The sequence below is a fragment of the Marmota flaviventris genome, chromosome 4, assembly GCF_047511675.1.
Source record: "Marmota flaviventris isolate mMarFla1 chromosome 4, mMarFla1.hap1, whole genome shotgun sequence".
In the NCBI taxonomy this organism is placed as follows: domain Eukaryota; kingdom Metazoa; phylum Chordata; class Mammalia; order Rodentia; family Sciuridae; genus Marmota; species Marmota flaviventris.
Window position 1 is genome coordinate 31,099,628 of NC_092501.1, and position 22,889 is coordinate 31,122,516.

At 41.3% G+C, this 22,889-nt stretch overlaps 1 protein-coding gene across 2 annotated transcripts in view; it reads left to right on the top strand.

Annotated features, from left to right (window-relative positions):
* Blnk (B cell linker) overlaps nucleotides 1-22,889 on the top strand; it is a 73,253-nt gene that overhangs the window by 10,245 nt on the left and 40,119 nt on the right. For both annotated transcript variants that reach the window (XM_027930117.2, XM_027930118.3), the window contains exons 2-3: nucleotides 11,947-12,012; nucleotides 15,805-15,854. In XM_027930117.2, coding sequence (XP_027785918.2) covers nucleotides 11,947-12,012; nucleotides 15,805-15,854 — 116 coding nt within the window. The remainder of the gene's footprint in view (nucleotides 1-11,946; nucleotides 12,013-15,804; nucleotides 15,855-22,889) is intronic.

Sequence of the window (22,889 nt, forward strand, 5' to 3'; positions counted from 1 at the left end):
ATCTTTCCCCAGCACCTAGGCAGGAATCATTTATCCAGCTTAGACCCAGGGGCCACAGAGCCATCCTCTCCACCTCCCACACAGAGGAGGGTTCAATCAACATTGTTGGCTGGATGAATGGAACATTGTTCAAGAAGGTGGTGAGAAAGAAGGAAAGGTCAGAAGCCAATGACCACACCTAAGTAAGTGGAGTTCGCCAGGGGGAGGCTGTGCCCAAGGGTGCTTGAAATAGAGAATTTGAGCTCAAACACAAGACAAAATTCCTCCTGTGCTTCATCTGCCCCGACCACTTGACAACTTTACCTGGTTCAAAGTATAAAAAGATGCAGGGTGAAGAATAATTTTTTAAGCACAAAAAGTATGTTAATGCTATACTTGGTACTGAACATACTAGGGAAGAAAGAGTCATTTATTTTCATGCAAATAATGACAATAGAATCAAATAAAAACATGACAAATATACTTCCAAGAAAGAAAATAAGACTCGCAATACCAAACTGCAGGGAAATCGGACTCTACAGATATGTGATTATTTTGTCTTTACAGCCTGTTCAGGGTCAAGGTCCTCTTTGCAGTAGAAGGACTTATTTCATAGTGTGTTCAAAGGTCATTACAGTTTCCAAGCCAATCCCTAGTGATTGGGCCTGACATACCCAAAGCTACTTTTTAGGGTGAATACAGTCAACAACATCTTAAAATGATTAAAACCTGACTTGGGGATGTAGCTTAGTGGTAAGTCACTTATATCTGGCAAGTGCAAGGTCCTGGGTCTGATCCACAGGACCACAAAATAAATAAATAAATAAAGTTTAAAAAAGCTATTCATGTATGATACCTCAAAAACAAATTGAAAAAAAAATTGCTTTAAAATTGCTAATTCCTACTCTTTGAGTAAGAGATTTCCTTTTGGGATGATGAAAATGTTCTAGAACTAGGTATTGGTGGTAGTTGTGCAACTTTGCCAATTTACTAAGTGATACTGAATTGTACACATAGAAATGGTTGAAAGGATGAATTTTATATTTTGTGTGTTTTATCACAATTAAAACTGATAATGAAACTTCTTAGTTTATTTAACATAAAATAGTGTATTTGAAGGGCTTGTGATATTTTCCTCTGACCAATTAGATATTGTTTTAAAGTTTATCTTGATATGTACTCTTGATACATATTTCTAGATGCCTTTTAAGAATTGGAAGGTTTACTTTTACCCTGACCCCGACACATAAGATATTCTCAATACCTTTTTTTAACTCAGATCCCAGGAAGAGGAATTTAACTGGGTCAAATATTTTCAGTATACAGGACAAAAGCATCCCTCAAAATCATTTTTTTTTTCCTGAAAATATCTTTGCTTTTAGCTGCAGAAATAGATGGCTGGACAAGCAGATGACAATACTATATGGTACCAGGTAGGCACAGCCAAGATTCTTTTTACCCATTAATTATGAAGTTAATTTTTTAAAGGATATGTTCGAATTCTTAAACATAGTATTTTCCTCAATTTTTCAGAATTTTTTGAAATGGAATTAGAATTTTTTTTTTTTTTTTTTTTGCCACTGACTTTTATTGGCAGCTGTTTTGGTTTAGGAATATGGGTTTTTGCATAGTGATTTTGATGCTGGTAGAGGAGATACTGTGAGTTTATCAAAATTCCAACTGTCAGCCAGGCATAATGGTGCACATCTATAATCACAGCGACTTGGGAGGCCAAGGCAGCAGGATCACAAGTTCAAGACCAGCCTCAGCAACTTAGCAGGGCCCTTAACAACTTAGCAAGACTGTGTCTCAAAATTAAAAATTAAAAAGGATTGGGGAAGCAGCTCAGTGGTAAAGTACCCCAGGATTCAATCCCCATTACAGAAAAAAAAAATCAACTATCCATACCTTGTAGAACAATGAGCCCATCAGAGTCTAACATAGAGACAAACTTAAACAGCTTGCCCTCGGGAGTCTCTTCCAAACACAACATCTGGTCTGTAGCATAGTTTCCTTTCATTTCATCAGTTTCAGTGTGGCTGTCCCATGCCTAGCTGCCTCTTTCAAGGTAAATGGGACCAGGATTTTTTTTTTTAAGATACAGAGTATTAGTGGAATCATCGTAGTCCTGACTGTGCCAAGTCAGCCAGATTTCTGCCTGCTTATAACCCAGCTCAACGGTCCAGACATGCCAACCCTAACACCATATATTTGCAGATCTTGGCAAGAAAGAAAGAAATGGTAGGGTGTGACCGCCTGGAGAAACTTGCAAATTACTTTCTGTGGTTCACAGGCTGTTAGTGAGGGAGGGTGCTGGCAGAAAGATGCTCGCCTGAGGTGGACAGTCTCTCAGGCACTCTCAGGTGGCCATTCTGACTAGGAGTCGAGATAAACATACTCTACTTCTGAGCATGTTCCAGACCCAGAAAGTCCCTACCCTATTCCCTTTGGCCACCTGAGTGCACCATCCTCTCTCTTGACCCCTCCCCCGTCCCCATCTGTCCCTTTTCTTTTTTTCTCCTAAAGACTGAAACAAGCCGGAAGAACCCATATTCCCTCTAGCAAGAAGTCTGACCTTGGGAATCAATAGCAGAGCAGGGCAGGGGTGGGGATCACCTGTGTCCCCAACAAGACCTCTGTGCTGATAGAAGGACTGGATGCCATCTCCTGGGACAGAGAGGAAGGTGACCAGAGAGACCTGTGGTGAAGTTAGTCACCTGCCCTGATGAGGCGCCAAGTTAAAACAAGGCAGTGTGCACGTCCAGAGAGAGCTGGGTGAATGGGCTCTGGAGTCACAACTGATTTGGAACACCAGCTCTGTGGTCTACCAGCTGTAGGACAAGACAAATCACATAACCTCTCTGAGCCAAATGTTCTCATTTATAAAAATGGGGATAACCACAACAGTGTGGATATACTTAATCCTAGTGAAACATAGTTAAGAATTTTATCACCACTAAAAAAATGGGATAATAATAGGACCTATCCCATGGGGAGCTTGTGAGAGCTTAGTGAGATGATGTATGTGACATCTGGCACATAATATACGCTCCATAAATGCTGCCTTCACTATTGTTGGTTCTCCAAGTCTGTCTACTGGTCTGTGCAAGGCAGTCTTTCAACAATGGCTTATAGGGTTTGTGCTATAATTATGGCTCTGGGCTGTGGCCAAGGACGGTGGAGGCACCTCCCTGCCATGGAAAAGCTTATCTTCTACCAGGAGATTCAGACCAGATATGGAAAGGGAAGGAGCAGGATACAATGAAAAGAGATGGGGAATCTTCCATGAAATTAACCTTGGAGCAATTGCCAAATTTCCCTGGAATATGAATTTCTCTGTTGGGACAGGAGGAGGTTCGTGCATAATTTTCCTGAATTCTCTGTCACTTATTAATTTCTATGACCACTTTAATTAAAGGCAAAATTAGGAGTTTGGATTTCAGAGCTAGATGGTCTGAAATGGCATCATGTACTCAGTCGGCCTGTGTCGGCATCTGAGGAGTGGGGTGGGGGCACTAACTCAACCTTGGGGGGCTTGCTCAGGTTATCACACTGTAGAAGGGGCTATTGAAACTTTTGTGACAGCTCCACCATGAGCTCACTCTGTAGAAGGAAGCAGCCTGGGTGCTGAATTTGCAGATCTAATTATAACCCCAACAATGCCACAGGACTGCCAAGCTGGAGGAAGTGGGCCCCAGGAAACCAGGGCTAGAACCGGACCAGACTGTGGAAGGAGGGAGGCGGATGCTGGTCATGGAGGTATCCCACCATGTGCTAATAACCACACAGTGAAAAAGTGGCCTTCTGTTTCAAAGTGATGGGTTGGTAGCTGAAGACTTCGTCTTTCAATAGAAATTAGAACCCCCCTCCCCAATCTTTTTTTTGTCTCTCATTTCTCTGACTTTGCATAGGCCAGAAGGATTTTTTTAGGTGATAAGATGGTGAGAAGAACCTCTGTCCTGAATGACAGAAGGCAGGGCTTGTGTTCAGTTTGGGTCTGTATCCTGGAATGCGACTTACTAAATAGTTTGTAGAATAAATAAGACAAATAAGTGTGTCCCAGATGTGCACTTACTAAATGTTTATGGAATAAATAAGACAAATAAATGTCTTGCATAAAACAACAAATCATGACATTAAGCTTCAAGGGGGAGACTGAAAAAAAAGGAAGTAGATCAAGGTAAATAATATTTTCACAAAAATAATAAATTTGTGATAAGCTAAATATTGAAATTTAAATGAAGACAGGATCAAAATCACTATTGTTGTTTTTCTTGTCTCAGGTCCGAATACAGCCAGTACAAATTTGTCCCAGCAATATCCTCTTTGAGAGCTCTCAGCCTGGTGGCCACAAATTCCTCCTCCTACCCAGCTGACAAATGGCACTCCTAATGTCATTCCATAGCTTTTGGCACCTCACATCTCACTGTCATGGGCTTGGAGTAGGGCTCAGCAGAGCGGCATCCATATTGATCTCCCAATCACCAGAATCCCCTGGCCCAGGCCAACCCTGATTATGACACACACTGAGGAAAGCTCTCTTGAGGGCTTCCTTCTGTCCACTTCCTTGGCCTTTATACTAACAAGGTTTTGACACCTGTCTCCAACCCCTCAGTCTCATCTTTGACTCTGTCAGTTTCATTCCAGACCCCAAACATCTCAGAAAATGTCGTCTCTGAGCCTTTGCACTTCTTGTTCCTGAACACCTGCCTTCCATTTCTCACTCTTTTTTGTTCCTGGAGATGGAATCTTTTGGTTTGGAAACAATAGAAATGAGAGGGAACCAAGTTTTGGGAGCACACAGGGCAAAGCACCCATCAAGAGGAAGACCAGGCTGCTTCCCAAACAAAGGGAGATGTAGACATTTATTGATTTGCTGGAGTGGGCTAACGTCTGTAATTTTCCCACTAGCCAGGGGCACAATTCCAAAAGGTGCTTCTTCTTGCATGAAGCTTGAACCACTGGTGGTCACAGTCAAATTGTCTTAAGAATGGCTAAGTTACTGTTATGATTGGCACCATCATCCTGGGCGAGCATCCTGGCCTTGGGGCTCTATCCAGGCCTTCAGACAGGGGTGAAGCACTTTAGGTGCTTGGGCTGCTTGTAGCTGCTGAAAAAGCATAAGTTTGGGGTAGGAAAAAACACTTTTCAGCTCCAGTGGGCAATCAACACATCTATAGGTAGAGGAAGTAGAATCTGACCCAAAAGTTAGAGCAGCAAAAAGGTCAGATATAGTCTGAAAACAAAGATGCTGAGGCTTTTCATCCTGTTCTAGCCACCCATCAGACATCTGCAGGCCCAAGTGAAAAGTCAGTGTTCTCAGCAGAAGTTCCCTTCAAGTCCTAGAGAAGTAACCGAGGCAACCATTATCATTGGATAGCACACTCATCAAAGGTGTTATCTACGGCAAAACTAGCAGGAAGCTACTAATGCATTGTCTACTGTGCAGCCTCCAAAATTAGTGATTTTTAAGTTGACTAAGAACAAGGGAAGCTGAAGGATTTATTTGCATTTTTCCCCAATGACAATTTAATCTTGCGCAAACATTCCGCTTCTGGGGTTTTATCAAGGTCTCATGATGAGTCTGATGAAAAGATCACAGGGGCAGAGAAGCAGCACACCAGGCTATGAAGGGTAATGGCTTACTTCACCCAGGGCTTTACTTCATTGTCCCAGCCTTTTGTCCCCCTAGGGTGGCCCTGACTATCTCATTCCCCCCTGAGAGAATTTTATCCCCCTTCTCTTAGGAGACAAGGAGCAAAGTTTTCTTCTGTGACTTCTTCAGGGTGACGTTCTTACATTGATCCTACCTACCTTTGAAGGTTATAGAAATCTTCCGCTCCCTGATCTGAAGGGGTCAGTGGCATGAGTTCCTGACTTGGAATGGGCTGAAGCCACCAGGCAACCATTAATTTTGTTTGAAACTGTTGAAACCTACAAGAGACAAACTTGGGCAAGTTACATAGGCAAGGGCCAAAAAGAAGAGAGAATATTGTGAGAACTGCAATTGAAAGCAGAAGGCCACCTAAGGGTCTTAACCACGAGCCAGCTGTATGACCTCCCAAATTAGTGATTTCTAAGTTGGCTAAAGAACAAAAGAAGCCACAGAGTTTGTTTCGGTTTTTCCCCAGAAACAATTTCATCTTGTGCAGACATTCTACTTTTATCAGGGTCTCATGACTGGTCTGTTGAAAAGAGCAGAAGGGTAGAAAAGCAACCCAAGGGTTTATTGCATTGTCCTACCATAATGGCCCCTGAGTGTCTAGAAGGCAATAAACCAGACCTGATCCTTTTAGCAACGGTTCTCAGTCTTTGGTGTGTGCAAGGGTTGCCAGTCCTGGGGAATTTGTTGAAATACAGATTGGTGGGAACCACTTGATTTTCCCATTGGTATAGTTCAGGGCCAAGTAATTCAAACTTTTTAGACCAGATACAGGCGATCTTTAGACAGTATCTCAGCAAACACTATTTCAGAGGGCGACCTAGGAGAGAGAGAATGGGTTTGATGGCACCGAGGGACCTGGGATTCTCTCCTTCCCTGTTTCTCCTTCCTGATCCAAGGCTCCCAGAAGCCAGCAATCTGCACTGGTTCTCACACTACACTGGCTTCTCTAGGACTCCTCAGCTCTGCTTTGGTCTTCTCTCTCCTCTCTTAATTTGGAGGGTCCTGATAGACAGGACAGAGTGGCCCTTTGGTTGGCAGAGGCAGGAAAGATGGGTTTGAATGTTCTAAATACATGAAGTGGGTTAGGATAGGCAAGGATGTCTTGGATATGACCTCAAAAGCACAGAAATCAAAGATGAAAATAGATAAATGGAGTTACTTCAACCTAAAAATCTTCTGCACAGCCAAGGAAACAACCCATGGGGTGAAGAGACACTCGACGGAATGGGAGAAGATATTTGCAAGCTATACACCTGGCAAAGGGTTAATATCCACATTCAAATAATTCAATAGCAAAAGCCAACAATCTAATTTTTAAAATATGGGCAGTAGAGCTAAATAGACTTTTCTCAAAAGAAGACAGGGAAATGAAAATCAAATCCACAATGAGATATCATCTCACTGCAGTTAGAATAGCTCCTATCAAAAAGACAAAGATAACAAGTGCTGGCGAGGATGTGCAGAGGACGGAACACTAATGCACAACATGTTGCTGGGGATGGAAATTAGGACAGGTGTTATGGAATACAATATGGCTGTCCCTCAAAAAATTAAAAGTAGAACTATACTATGTTCTAGCACTCCCACTCCGGTACATATATCCAAAGGGAATGAAGCCAATATGTCAAAGAAACTTCTGCACTCCCACATTCATTGCAGCTCTATAAGAGCCAAGAAATGGAAATAACCTAAGTGTCCATCAACTGCTGAATGGATAAAGAAAACATGGTACATATATACACAATGGAATATTATTCAGCCATAAAAAGAGATGAAATCCTATCATTTACAACAACATGGGTGGAACTGGAGATGATTACGATAAGTGAAATAAGCCTGTAACTGAAAGCTCAGTCCTTGTCCCCAATGTCAATAAATGCCAATTTAATAATGAAGACATGGTTTCTGAGAAAAGGGGAAAAGAAGGTTTATTGCTTTGCTAGCAAAGGAGAAACACAGGGGATTCCTGTCCCAAAGGCTGTGACTCTCCCCATCAGGAGGAACAGGAGGGTTTTAAAGGAACTTTTCAAGGGATACATTTCAAGTGTGCTCTGGTAGGGGGTCCCAGGGTGCCCTGATGGCCTGTTAGGATTCACTTGTTAATTTGGGAGATATTAACTTCCAGATCTCAGCAGGCATCTCCTTCCTGTAGTGGTGTTTTCAAAGGCAGAACAACTAAGGGAAAAAAAGAGAACACTGTCTCCCTAATCTTGTTAAGAGAGGGGGAGAGGGGAGAAGAGAGGGAAAAAAAGACATTTAAAAAAAAAATAAGCCTACACTGGCACAGTTGCACACGCCTGTAATCCCAGCGGCTCGGGAGGCAGAGGCAGGAGGATCAGGAGTTCAAAGCCAGCCTCATCAATTTAACGAGTTGCTAAGCAACTCAGTGAGACCCTGTCTCTTAAAAAAATACAAAATAGGGCTAGGGATGTGGCTCGGTGGTTGAGTGAGCCTGAGTTCAATCCCTGGTACCCAAAAACAAAAATTAAAAAAATAATAATAAATAAGCTTTAAAACAAACAAGGGCTATATTCAGAAGGTGAAGGGACCACTGTTATAAACTAGGCACAGATAGACAAATACTGTATGATCAACCTCACTTATTGTGGAATCTAAAAAAGTCGATCTCATAGAAGTTGAGGATATCTGGTGGTTACCAGAGGCTGGGGAGGGCAGGGGAAAGAGGGGGGGGGGTGGGGAAAGGCTGATCAAGGGGTACTAAGTTATGGTTTGGTCAGTATTCTATTGCCTATGAATAACAACTTACTGTGTGCTCCAAAACACCTAGAAGATATAATTTTGAATATTTTTACTACAAAGAAATGATAAGTATTTAAGGATTAGGTAATATAACCATGATATGAATACTGTGCAATGTCATAATGTATTGAAACATCACATGGTACCCAATAAATATGTTCAATTTTTATGTGTTAATTGAAAATAACTATATATATTTATTTTATATAAATGCATACGTATATAAAATGAATGAATACTCACGTATTTATTAATTTTAACTAACTTGAAATTGAACAAATTGATGGTGTTCGTATGTATGAAGTAGGAAATGCAGATTACAAAATGTCAAAGATGAACTTACTTTTGTGAACTTTGTCCATCTTTATACACAGGTAATACAAACTTGGAAGGCTTTTTAATTGAGTGATAGTGGTGGAAGTTGAATTAAGAGGGATTTTTTTTTTTAAAGCAGTCATGGGATTCATTTGGAAAAATAAGAGGCCCAGAATAGCCAAAGCAATCCTTAGCAAGAAAAACAAAGCAGGAGGCATCACAATATCAGACCTTAAATTATACTACAGAGCTATAGTAACAAAAAAGTGCATGATATTAAAACCAAAACAGGCAAGAAGACAAACAGAACAGAATAGAAGACTCAGACAGAAACCTACATAAGTCCAGTTAACTCATACTAGACAAAGTTGCCAAAAACATACATTTGAGAAAAGGCAGCTTCTTCAACAAATGGTGCTGGGAAAACTGGGAATACATGTAGTAGACTGAAATTTAACCCCTATCTCTCACCCTGCACAAAACTCAACTCAAAGTGGATCAAAGACCCAGGAATTAAACTAGAAACTCTGCATCTACTGGAAGGAAATGTAGACCCAACACTCCAACATGTTGGCTTCCTTTACAAGACTTCTAAAGTGCAAGAAGTAAAATCAAGAATCAATAAATGGGATGGAATCAAACTAAAAAGTTTCTTCACAGCAAAGGAAACAATCAAGAGCATGAAGAGGGAGTCTATAGAATAAGAGAAAATCTTCGTCACCTGTACCTCAGGTAGGGCATTAATTTCCAGGAAAAACAAAGAACTCAAAAAAACTTAACACCCCAAAGACAAATAACCCAATTAATAAAGGGGCAAAGGAACTGAATAGGCACTTCACAGAAGAAGAAATACCAAGGATCAATAAATACATTGAAAAAATGTTCAACGTCTCTAGCAATCAGAGAAATGCAAATTAAAACTACACTGAGATTTCATCTCACTCCAGGAAAAATGACAATTATCAAGAATACATGAAACAATAAATGTTGGTATGGATGTGGGGAAAAGGGTACGCTCATACATTGCTGGTGGGACAGCAAATTAGTGCAACCACTATTTAATCTTGCACAAACATTCTGCTTCTATGGTTTTATCAAGGTCTCATGATGGGTCTGAAAAGATCACAGGGGCAGAGAAGCAGCACACCAAGCTACGAAGGGTAATTGCTTACTTCACCTAGTATGGATATTCCTCAAAAAACTAGGAATGGACCTGTCATTTGATCCACTTACACCACTCCTTGGTATATATCCAAAGGAATTTAAATCATCATACTCCAGTGACACAGCCACATCAATGTTTATAGCAGCACAATTCACAATAACTAAGCTATGGAGCCCTTCAACAGGTGAATGGATAAAGAAATTGTGGTACATATACACAATGAGATATTATTTTCAGCCATAAAGAAGAATGACTTTATGACATTTGCCAGTAAATGGATGGATCTGTAGTCGATCATGCTAAGTGAAACAAGCAATCCCCAAACACCAAAGGTTGAATGTTTTCTCTGATATGTGGAAGCTAACACAATAAGGGGGAGGAAGAGAATTAGAAGTTCAGGGGATTAGACAAAGGGGAATGAAGGGAAGGGAGTGGGGAAGAGGAAAAGGAAAGACTGTGGAGTGATCTGACAACCTTCCTAGGTACATGTGTGAATGCACCACAGTTAATCTCACCATTGTGTATGTCGCTAGCACTCCCACTATAGTACATATATCCAAAGGGAATGAAGTCAACATGTCAAAGAGACATCTGCACTCCCACATTCATGGCAGCTTTATAAGAGCCAAGAAATGGAAATAACCTAAGTGTCCATCAACTGCTGAATGGATAAAGAAAACATGGTACATATATACACAATGGAATATTATTCAGCCATAAAAAGAAAGTTGAACTCCATAAAACTAGAGTTCTAATTAGAATAAGACATATTCTGTGCTTGTATAATTCTGTCACAATGGACACTACTGTTATGTATAACTAAAAAGAACCAACAAAAAAGAATTCCCCCCAAAGAGTGGTTTTATAATATTATTTCCAAATTTTGATACAATGAATACATATTACATGTATCTATTATTACAGTCTCATACAAAATTACTTTCTCCTAAAAATCCCCTATTCTCTACCTATTCACCCCTTCTTTCCTACCCTCAAACTTGTAGAAAGCCTTGATCTTTTTATTGTCTCCAGAGTTTTCCTTTTCCAGAATGTCATTTACATAGTTGGAATTACACAATATGTAGCCTTTTCAGATTGGCTTCTTTCACTTAGACTATAGTCCATTTTTAACAAGAAGTAGTTATAAAATTGAAGGCTGTATAATTTATGTGATCGATAATAAGGGAAGGAGGAAGGAGAAAAGAAAATGAGAAGGGAAAAGAGAAAGATCATGTTGTTGTTCTGTTTTGTTTTTCCATTTAATTTTACAGTCCCCAACATCACTACATTCTAGAGCTCTGTGTTAGGAATGGCAAAATTATCCCACCCCGTGTGGGGCTCATGCAATGTGAGAGGCGTTTTGCCTGTAATCCCTTCATCTCCATCAGTAGCTTTTGCAAACCACTGAAGAGAGCAGGCAGAGCAGCCCTGGCTTTCCCAGTAGCAGTGTGGGGTGGAGGATGCCAGCAATGTGACTACAAAATGAACCAACCTTCAGACATAGCGTGGTCTAAATCCATGCAGAGGAAAGTCAAGAGTCCCGTCAAGATGCAAGTCTAATAAAGCACACTCCCACATTTTGTTATCAGACTGACAACTCAGCTGATTTATTTAAAACTTTGCACATGGGTCAGTAAGGACCTTAGTTTTCTTATGCAGTTATTTTGCTTTACTTTGGCAATTAAAAGGTTACAGTGGAAAAAGTTCTGATCTATCACAGTACAGTGGTGATTCAAGGATGATCTTCTGACCAGAGGTGTCCCAACCCCTGGGAACTTGTTGGCAATGCAAATCAGGAGCACCACAGATACACCCACATCGGAAACGTGGGAGGCAGGACCTGGCCCGCGACCATTCATTAACCCTGTAGGGGATTCTGGTGCAGTTTAAAGTGAGAACCACTGGTCTATCAGATTCTGGAGTTTATTTGATGAAAAAAAAAAAAAAAACCTGATAAAATGAGATGAAATGAGGCCGGAAATAAAGTTTTCAAATTGTTCACTTAACTAAATACAATATAATTCCTGCTATTAACATTTTTGTTTAATTTTATTTCTTACAGGCAACTTCAAAAGATGGTCCATGATATTAAGAACAATGAAGGAGGAATAATGAACAAAATAAAAAAGTAAGTGAGACTCTATTTAAATATTTATGTATTTAAATAAGTCAACCTTGCTAAGTGAAAGAAGCAAATACTTATTTATATAAAATAAGTCAACCTGTGCAACTCCCTGTTACTCCAGCAGGGAGGTGCAACCTGTTTAGCATGTCACCCACCCTTTCTTGCTGGTGGCTGGAAGCATGGATTACACCTATGTTCTGGAAACAAGACCGTGAGTGGGCTGGTATTCAGGGGAAACTCAGGATTTCCTTCTCACCAAAGAAGAGGTGAGCGGTGCTCATTCAGGGTGCCTAGCACATGCCAAAGCAAGGCACCTGGAGAAATCCAAATAAGAAGTCACAAAACTCAGCCCTCACTTTTTTGAGATGCCATAACTGTCACCTACATTTTGATTTCCACTTTTTAAATAATTTTAATTATCAGTGTTTTCAACAAGCACATGGGAAAGGAAAGCTAGAATTCCAAATCTTCCTGTACACCAAAACCCCTTAAGCTTCTTACAGAGAAAATAGAAATTCTGTGTGCCTGCACTTGCCACTCAAAATCTAAGTCAAAAAGAGAGGCAAATTAATATTGTGTTCAGTTTTGTTTTGATGAAAGTAATACAGATTTGGCAGGGAGAAAAAAATGAAAGAATTCAGGATTGTTTGAAGTCAAAATTGCCCACTTCTCACAATCTTACCTTAACCCAGTCCCCAGAAAGAGACATTGTCCTGAGTGAGTTCTGTGTGTTTGTGTGTGTGTGTTTGTATATATATGCAGATATATATATATATATATATATATATATATATATATATATATATATATATATATATATATATATTCAGGCACACATATTCATGCACCAACACAGAATCTATGCACATTTCATTTTCATCATGGTATCAAGCTACATACACCATTCTACCAACTTGCTCGGTTGGATTTATTTATTTATTTTGGTGTTGGAGATTGAATTCAGGGTCAGTCAACCACTGAGCTACATCCCCAACCCTTTGGATTTTTATTTTGAGTCAGGGTCTCAATAAGTTGCTTAAGGTCTTACTAATTTGCTGAGTCTGTCCTCAAATTCACGATCCTCCTGCCTCAGCCTCCCAAGTTGCTGGGATTACAGGCATGCACCGCGGCACCTGGCTGTGGGTTTTATTTAATGCTTTGTCATGGACATCTTTCTTATTAGTAGGTAAACAACATCATTTTTCCAAATAGCTGATCAGTAGTCTATCATAAACATAATGAAACAAACTATATATTGGCGGACATTTTTGTAAGGGGGAGGATGTGAGTTTAAACCTACTTGGAGGGCAGTTTGATCATATCAATAAAAAAATTTCTAGGGCTGGCATTGTGGCTCAGTGGTAGAGTGCTTGCCTTGGGTTTGATCCTCAACACCACATACAAATAAATAAATAAAGGTATTGTGTCCAACTACAACTAAAAAATAAATATTAAAAAAACTTCTAGCCATTTATTTCCATTTAACTGTCACAAATAACACTTTAATATTCTTTGCAGACTTGGAGTATATCAGTAAACTAAATTCCTGAAATAAAATTTATGAATGGAAGGAGTTGTGCCTTAATTTTTTTTTTATTGCTATTACCAAATTTCCTTCCCAAAATTTTGTGCCAATGATAGTGTATAAAAAAATTTCATCTCTCTGTCTTCAGAGAAGGGTATCGTCATTCTTTTGGACTTTGCTGAACTTCAAAGTCTAAACATAAAAGTATGAAATCACTTTTGGTGGTATTTTTAGACTGAAAACTATAAATGAATCTCAATATATAATCAGTAATCATCATAAAGCAGTTAAAATGGTTTTCTGCTTGTTGGGCAATGATCATCTTATAGAGGGGAAGAATTTGTCATCCTGTTCTGGCCTATAACTGGGAGAGGTGTGTGATTATTTTCATTTCTTTCTTTTATTTTTATTTCTTATTTATTTATTTTTGGGGGAACAGGGATTGAATCCAAGGGTGCTTAACTACTGAGCCACATCCCCAACCCTTTCTTATTTTTTTATTTTTAAAATTTTGAGACAGGGTATCACTAAGTTGCTTAGGGTCTTGCTTGCTAAGTTGCTGAGGCTGGCTTTGAACTCTCAATCCTCCTGCCTCGGCCTCCCTAGCTGCTGGATTACAGGTGTGCGCCACCACACATACCTGGCTATTTTCATTTATTTCTGATACATACAGACTGTCATTCTCCATGAGAGAGCCCCACTAATCATTGTTATGATTACTGGTAATTCTAGATTAAGTGTCTCATAGTTACCAGACTTACAATCCTCCAGTTCTCAATAATATGAAAGTTCTGCACAGAATGTTTCTCTGTTCCATGGTCGGTCATGTTCACGGCATGTTCACTGACAATTTCTATTTCAGACTTTCTGTCCATTGTACCCCAGAGCACTTTTACTAGACAAATCATGTTTCCTCTCAGTCTGGCAAACATGGCTGCCATGGTCATTACCCTGGGTGAAGTCAAGGGCCCCCTTGATTGAAAGTGACTTAGAATTAAGCTCTCACTTGAAGCCAAGACGACAGGTGCTCCCTTGAAAGGCGGAAGCACAGTTGAACACACAGCTTCCTTTCTGCAAGACCATGACAGTTTTCATGGGTCCGTGGCTACATGAGCAGAGAAAGACAGTACAGCGTTGGGGTGGTGTGTAGCTGCCAGCTTCTAAGTCAAGTTCAAACCACTCCTTTTATTCCCAACCTGTAGTCAGTGACCAGCAGTTCTTTCTTGAGCTTGGTCTTTATTGAGAAATGATTTAGGGTTGTTAAAATACCCTTTCTTTCCTTCTATATGATGGTGGCAATAGTGGATAATAGTTGGTTTGTGTGTTTTGAATTTTTACTGTTTCATGAACTGACCTGAGCACCAGACCCAGATTTTTTTTCCCCCCTGAGACACCTTGGCCAATTTTTCCCTCCAGATCTTATCATAAGTTTAATGATAATATTTTCCCAGTATACTCTGTTGCCTCGTGAGGAGAATTGAATGAAATAATAGATATGAGAGACTATGGGGGGCACTCAAGAATGTCTATACAAATATTAATGTTTTTCTTGGCAAAATAATGATTCTAGTTTGTAAAGTTTTTTCTTGTTTTAATCAAACATGAATTTCTGTGCTATGTTTTTTGAAAAAAATAAATTTTATATATAATGGTTACCCTGTACTGCTTATATAAAGGGATATGATATTTTAGTCAGACAAAGCTACTGGATATAAGCTTTGTGTATGTATTTAAAATTAAGCAAGCCATTCTTAAATAGAATGGGTAATTATTATAAAAATAATAATCTACTATAAACCTTACATCTTGAGATACTCGGTGCTCACTTATTTGTCATGTTTTTAATTGGCCCAAAAATAATTTTGGCCTAATATAACTAAAGTGCTATTATAGCTGATTTTTGTCCTCTTATTTAAAGCATTTGTAAACTATTAAAATGCAGCTCATCTTCTCTTACCTTCCTAGCAGCCAGCCAACTCTTATCTTCCTTGAACCTCTGACTCAGTGCTTACTGACCTTCTGACCTCTCAAAGTCCCTTGACCACCCGACTCCACCAAGTCATGGCCACATGGTGCACTAGGGAGCTCGGGAGGGGTGGGAAACCTCTGACCAATGGCTTCGCTATGTTTATAGCACATTAAATCCTTCAATGTGATGGATCCAAAGAGGACTTTACTCTGTCATTCGTTTGTTCTCTCTATGTATATTGTGTGCATTGGCAAGAGTTGTCCTACCCACTGACCCTTGGTCTAATGGATTTTATCTACAGGTTGAAAGTCAAAGCACCTCCAAGTGTTCCTCGAAGGGACTATGCTTTAGGTAAGAGTATTTCTAAAATACTGTGACTGATTTTTGACTAATTTAATGTTTATATATTTTTTTTGTTGGAGAGGGAAATATGTTCTACTCATTTGAAAAAAAAAAAAGATGCCGATTTTGATTTCAAGAATGACCCAACCCATTAGACATTTGACTGTAGTGCAGATATAACATTCCCCTGTCCCTCCCTCCCTCTATTCATCCATCTCTTCAGCTACTTATCATCTATTAGGCATCTTGCATGTCCCAGGCATATACAAGGTCTTAAGTAGAAAAAGGGTTAAACAAGTTAGCTACAGTCTCCACACTCATAGAATTTATGTCCAGAAGGGAAGATAGCTGATGTTAGAAGTAATTACAATTCTGTGTGGGATGGAAAGTGTATAGTAGAGGGACCTAATCTAATCTGTGATAGGTGATGCAGGGAGGGACGTCTTCCTCCGCAAAAAGTTGTTTAAGTGCATAGTTGAGGGAGGTTGAAAGGTTGAAGGAATAAATTGTTGATTGCCTGTGATGACTCAGTCTTCTCTGAGTTTAGCCTACAACCCCATTCCAGCTAGCATCAACTTTGGTGGGAGAAGGTTTAGTTTTGTGAACAAAGTAAAATATCCAACACACTTTCCTTTCCTAGAGAGATGGGAAGATAAGTCTAAAATCTTGATCTATAGCATTAAGTTTAAAGATGATATGTCTATACATTCCTCAGTGAAAACCACAGAATTTGGGCTGAGATTATGGCTCAGTGGCAGAGTATTTGCTTAGCACATATGAGGCACTAGGTTCAATCCTCAGCACCACATAAAAATAAATAAATAAAATAAAGATATTATGTCCATCTACAACTTAAAAAAATATTTAAAAAAGAAAGAGAGAGAAAGTCACAAAATTACAGACATCCTTCATCATTCTTCCTCTGTGGGACCGTAGCTAAAACCAAATCATAATCTTAAGTGATGATCACTTTTTTTTTCTGCCACTGATCAAGAGAGCAATGAATAATATAGTTGAGTTCTTCTTATCACGTAGAGAAATTCCAGCGTACCCAAGTCTAGTCACTAATTCATAGCATTTTCCCTAACTCACAGAGTATTTTTTTGACTTCACCAACCAGTCAGGAGGTTGAGAGTTGATTAGGGGATCCTATGTAGTTTGGAACTACAGGACAGGATCCTGTCCTGTGCTTTACAATTGACCTAATCCACAAGTCAAGAAAGCTTGGTTAAATGAGAACAAATGCATTCTTCTATCCAAGTTCTGAAGAAAGAAAGAAAAAAAAAAAAAGAACGAAAGAAAGAAAGCAGATCAGAACTGTCAAGTATCTAAATAGGTTTGATGGAAAAATTATGAAATTATGGCTTCTTGGGATTTAAAAGAAACTCCAGAGTTTATATAAGACTTAAACCCTACTCCACTACCGCGTCCCTTCACAGAGGAAGTCCAGTTTTTGCTCAAACACCTGCAGTGATGGTTTCTCAAACCTGTGTGGTCCAGTGAGGGATGGACAGCCCTGGTTGGACATGGATGGGATTCATTTCCTGTGGGTTCCTGTGTCTATCCTAATGGCCACACAACACAAATCTTTAACTAATAAAGACAGTAGAAACAGTTGTTCTGTGCAACTCCAAAGCACCAAATTGAGAGTTAGGACATTTGGATAGTTTCTTCCTTCGAATAAACACCTCCAGGTGCTTCTGCTGTTCCCACAGGCTTGGACTCACTCAACAAATATTTTATAAGTGTGTCCCTTGTGACTCTCACTGAGCTAGATATGGAATAGGGAACAGAATATAGTCTCTGACCTTCAGGTGCATAATGACTAGTGGGAAGTCAAATAATGCACCAGACTGCAAGCAGATAGTGTCATTTCCCAAGCATGGTAACTTCTATGAAGGAAAATGGCAGGTGCAATGATGGGAGTCTGTTTGGATCTTCCAGTGCCAACCCTATGCACATCTATGGAAACAGATCTTTGGGGCCAGCAGCCCTGTGTTGAATTGAGCCCTTCCTAAAATTCCCTGGCTTTAGGAATTTGCATCTTCCAATCTTCTTGATGCTCCAAAGTGTTCTTTCTTGACCTCAGATAACTGCTCTCTCCCCTGAAATACTCCAAATAGTCTTGATATCAGTGCCTTTGTGCGCGATGTCTCTTGGAACACAGAAACATGGCCCAACTTAGAAGACAGGTTTTCTAAGCTCTTTCTCTGTAGCCTGGCAACAGCAACAGAATATACAAACTTGTCAGAAATATACTATTGCTCGGCTGGTGCAGTGGTGCATACTTGTGATCCCAGCTTACTCAGGAGGCTGAGGCAGGAGGATTGCAAATCTGAGGTCCACCTGGCAACTTAGTGAGACCCTGTCTCAGAATAAAATGGAAAAGGGGCTGAAGATTTAACTCAGTGGTGGAGTACTTGCCTAACATGTTTGAGGCTTTGGGTTCAATCCCCAGTAACACTTAAAAGGGAGAGAGAGAAATCTCAGTTCTGCATTATGACCACTGCCTAAGAATGGGCATTTTAATAAGAACTCATGCAGATTAAAGTTAAGAGATCTTGCTATAAACTGCTATCTTTGTCCTTATCGATTCTCCCAACGTGAAAGACAAGTGGGTCCCCAAAAATCCATTGAGTCCAGAATCTCCGAAATTCAGGGATTCTTACTATTTGCTTTGCCAATAAAGTCTGGCCCAGACTCTCTGCTCTTACGCTCAATTCCTGGAAACTGTCTTTTGGCAAAATCAACATCACCATCTGCAGATAGTGTCCCCCCAGCCCTCTCTCCCTCGCCCCTATTCAAGTCTCAGGAGCATTTCCAGCTGCTTCCCCTGAGCCACAACTCCCTGCCAGCTGCAAGCTCAGGGCCTCAAAAATCAGCCCTGAAGCTCCTCCTGCACCCAGGGAGTCTTCAAGGACCTCTGCGATCCCAGTGCTGGAATATCTGAGCCCACCAGACCCCCGAACCTGGGAGGCCAGACTACTGCTCTCCAGAGACCTGAGGAGACATAGTCCCCACCTGTTTCCCCCAGACATTGGAATTATGTTCTGTTTTCAGTCCTGGAGGGAAATGGCTTGCCTAATCCCTCTAAGCCAGGAGTAGGTTGACGTTAGTGATTCTGACTTCCCCGGGGCAGCTGGTGGACAGAGCTAGCGTCCAGCTAAAAGTTGTTAAGAGAGTTGTGATAGTTCCTCCCCTACTTAGACTGCAGAACAAAGCTCGAGGTAACTAAATAATGGAGACCTGAGGTTTCAGGTTCAGACCCACCAACCCTGACTGCAGGGACCTCATGGTTGGCCCTCTCTGTTGGTCTCAGGGAGCTGGCTTGACTGTGGGAAGGAAGAAATCCCAAACTTGTGGGTATTTACTCTGCTCTGGGCATTATGCTAAGCTCCTTACCAGTATATCTCATTTAATCTTCCCACAAACACAATTATGCAGAAATTACTGTCTCAGTCTTGCAGATGAGCAAACTGCATCTCAGAGTCATTAAATAACCTGCCCAAGGTAACTACAGCCACTAAGGGGGGAACCCAACTCAGTCTCTTTCTACTGCTTCTCCCTTTGACCCAAGCTAAGAGGTTTACACTTTTCTAGAACATGTATTATTGTTCTGAAGGCACCAGGCCCTGACATTAACCACCCCAAGACCTGCTTCCCAGTTCCTGAGCTGAACTGTCTCCTACATCTTTGAAATGTGAGATCTGGCTTGGGACACAGGGCAGGGGACGCTTCTTCAGAGCTTTTGAGGGTCATTGCAGAAGCCCCCTGGTCACTCCACAAACCCCTGTCGGGCCCAAACTGAACAAGGCCTCTTTTCTTGTACCATTGGCCCCTGATCTCCAGGGGCTGTTGTGACATTTCAGGAGATCCATCTTCTTCTCCTTCTCTTGCTACTGATGCTACATAGGGAGGGGATCAGAGCAATTATAAGAAAAAGACTCCATTAGTACATTCATCATGAAAAACAGTATGAAAGTTCCTCAAAATATTAAAAATAGGAACTTGGGGTGTAGCTGAGTGGCGGAGCATTTGCCTAGCATGTGTGAGGCTCTAGACTCTATCACCAGTATAGAAAAAAGGAAGGAAGGAACAAACGGATGAACTACCCTATTATCTTACTACTGTGTGTGTGTGTGTGTATGTGTGTAAAATGAAATCAATATGCTGAGACATTCACATGCCCATATTTAATTTAGCATTATTCATAAGATCCAAGAAATGGAAACAGCCTGAGTGTCCATCAACTACTAAGTGGATAAAGGAAATGTGGTACCTGTACACACGGTGGAATACTCTTCAGCCATAAATAAACAACGAAGTCCTGTCCTCACAGCAGCCCTGAGGGAACTAGAGATCATTGTGCTCATTATTAGCCAGGCACAGAAAAATAAGTACCAGGATCTCATTCAGACATGGAATCTAGAAAAGCTGATTTCACAGCAGTTGACACTAGAATGGTGGTTTCCAGAGGCTGGGGGAGTAGGGAGAAGAGAGGGCTGGGGAGGGGTTGACCACCAGGTGCTCATTCACCATTAGATAGAAGCAAGAAGTTCTGGCTGCCGCAGAGTAGGATGGCTCCAAATAGCAACCGTGTACAGTACATTTCAAAAAGCTAGTAGAAAGGATGTTGATAGTTTTTATTACAAAGAAATGGCAAATGTTTGAGGGGATGGTTTACCCTGATTTAAATATTATACAATATATAATGCATCAAAAGTCACATTACCCCATCAATATGTATTATTTTTACGTTTTTATGTGTCAGTTAAAAATAAACTTAATTTAAAAATAAAAAAATAAAAATTCCTCCCACTCAAAAAATTAAATTAAATTAAATTAAATAAGTGTTTATTTGTTCAAAAAGAAAAAAGAAGGAAAGGGAAAAGACTCCCAGGGGCACTTTTGGGTAAATGCCCACCACAGATGCAGAAGGGACACAGCCATCCTTGTCCACTAGAGAAGTGAGACCTAACACTGCTCCTGCCCTGCCCTGCCCTGGCATCCTGCCCAGGCCAGCATTTTCTCAATTTTCTATGTCCTTGTTTATGCTCTGATGCACGGGTACGGCGAAGCCAATGCAGAGGGCTGCGGTATTCAGGATGAGTCCTGCCCAGGGAACTAAGAGTAGAAGAAGGAAACTTGGACTCAAAGGTGTTTTAAAAACTTAGAAGGTTCTCAAGGATCACCCAATCCACACTTCTCATTTTAGGGATAACTGGAGACCAGAGAGGCAAAGTAACCACCCAAGGTACACAGTGAGGTCCCAGCTGAGCCAGGACTGTAGGCCCCATTACTGTACCCTACTTCCCTGCGAATGATTCCTTGAAAGATGAATAAACATACAGACAGAGGAAGTTCCTAAGTGTTAAGTATTTAGACTCAAAACACCTCTCCTAGCCAGCCTGGCCCTGGCCTTGTCCTCTGCCTCTATACTAAATCACATCACTCTCTTCCCTCAGGGTGGTGCTTGGTGGAACAGGCCTCTACTGTCTCCCCATAGGCTCTGTGGTTTCTTTAGCTCCCTGCATCTATCCCCACACCACTGCCAGCTGACTGCCTGCCTCCCTTCCTCTTTCCCTTTGGCTTCTGGAGTGCCACCACCAGCTCTGTAGGGGAAGAAATGTGCAGGATCCAGTGGTCCAGAGCATGGCCTGCAGAGCAGGATTGAGGACCCAACTGAGGCCAAGACACCTCAGGCATCTGCTGTAGGGTCTCTGGCACTCCTGGGGACTCGGGACCCAGAGGCTGGATTCCCACCTGCGCTTTCCCCACTGTGCTCCAGCCTCACCACAGGGCTGTCCTTCCAGCCATCTCTCCCCAGTCTCAGAATCCCAGTCTGGACAGCCCTCATGTCTTTAAAGCCACCCTCATCAGCTGCTCATCGCAGGGTGCACCGTGGCTGACAGCCCGTCTAGCTCTGTGTTACCACTCAGCATGGCTTCCTTGTGGAGGTCCCTTCCTGTCCACTGGCTCAGCCCTCCTCTAGGACTGACACATAAGCCCCTGCTTAGCCAGTGGAGGAAGATGCCCCCCTGGAATCCTGCCCATCCTTCAAAGTCCCTCTTGGTCCTACATCCAGCATTCAGCCAGGTGCACCTCATATGCAACGTGCCCCTCTCTGAGCTTTCCCAGCACCTGGCAAAGAGTCCAGGTGCCGAATGCTAATCAAGAAATTTTACCTTACTGTGGACTGTGCTCCATCTAATGCGTGATCGTGCTTTCAGTCTTCAGGTCTTTTATTTCCATTATGCATGTGCTTTGGTGTGAAGACCTTGGACTTTGGGGTCATTTAGGATGGACTACAATCCTGGCTTTGCCCTCTGAGCACTGTGTGAACTTGGAACAGCTTTGCAACTTTCCTGAGCCTCTGAGCCTCTGATCCTTGATGTAGAAAAAGAATCTACCCTTTAAGATTTTCTAAGAATTGCAGAGAATGCAAATTTTCTTTTTACAACATTCATTGAACCCTTACTCTGTCAGATACTCTTCTGAGCACTTTGCAATATTCTTTCATTTTCATTCCCTCAAAACTGCGAAAGAGGCTATAACCAATGTCCAGATTAGTGACGAGGAAACAGGCTCTGATGTTAAGCAACTTGGCCAAGACCATGCTGCTGCCAGGTGGCAGGCTCAGGGCTCTGAGGTAGGCAGTCTGACCCCAGCACCCAACCTCAACCCCCTGTGTCTTGGTCCAGAGCAGGCACAGTCACTCCCAGGTGCCTCCCAGTACCTGGTGCTGTCCCATAGGTCAGGTTGAGCATGGGAGTCCTGATTGCCTGGGCCAGGCAGGCAGAGGGTTCCCTCCATTGTACACCATGGGATTCTGACATGAAAAATGGAGCATAAGCCCATAAGTCCCAGAAAGGACACACTGGGAAAGGCTTTGCCTGACAAGGTGGCCTGACCAGGATATTAGCTCTCTGGGTGGGGCTGTGTAAACACACACACACACACACACAATTAAACCACTGGCCCAGAGCTAACAGGAACTTAATCCTCCCCAACATTTTAGCCAATACACTAGAGGCTTTCTTGGGT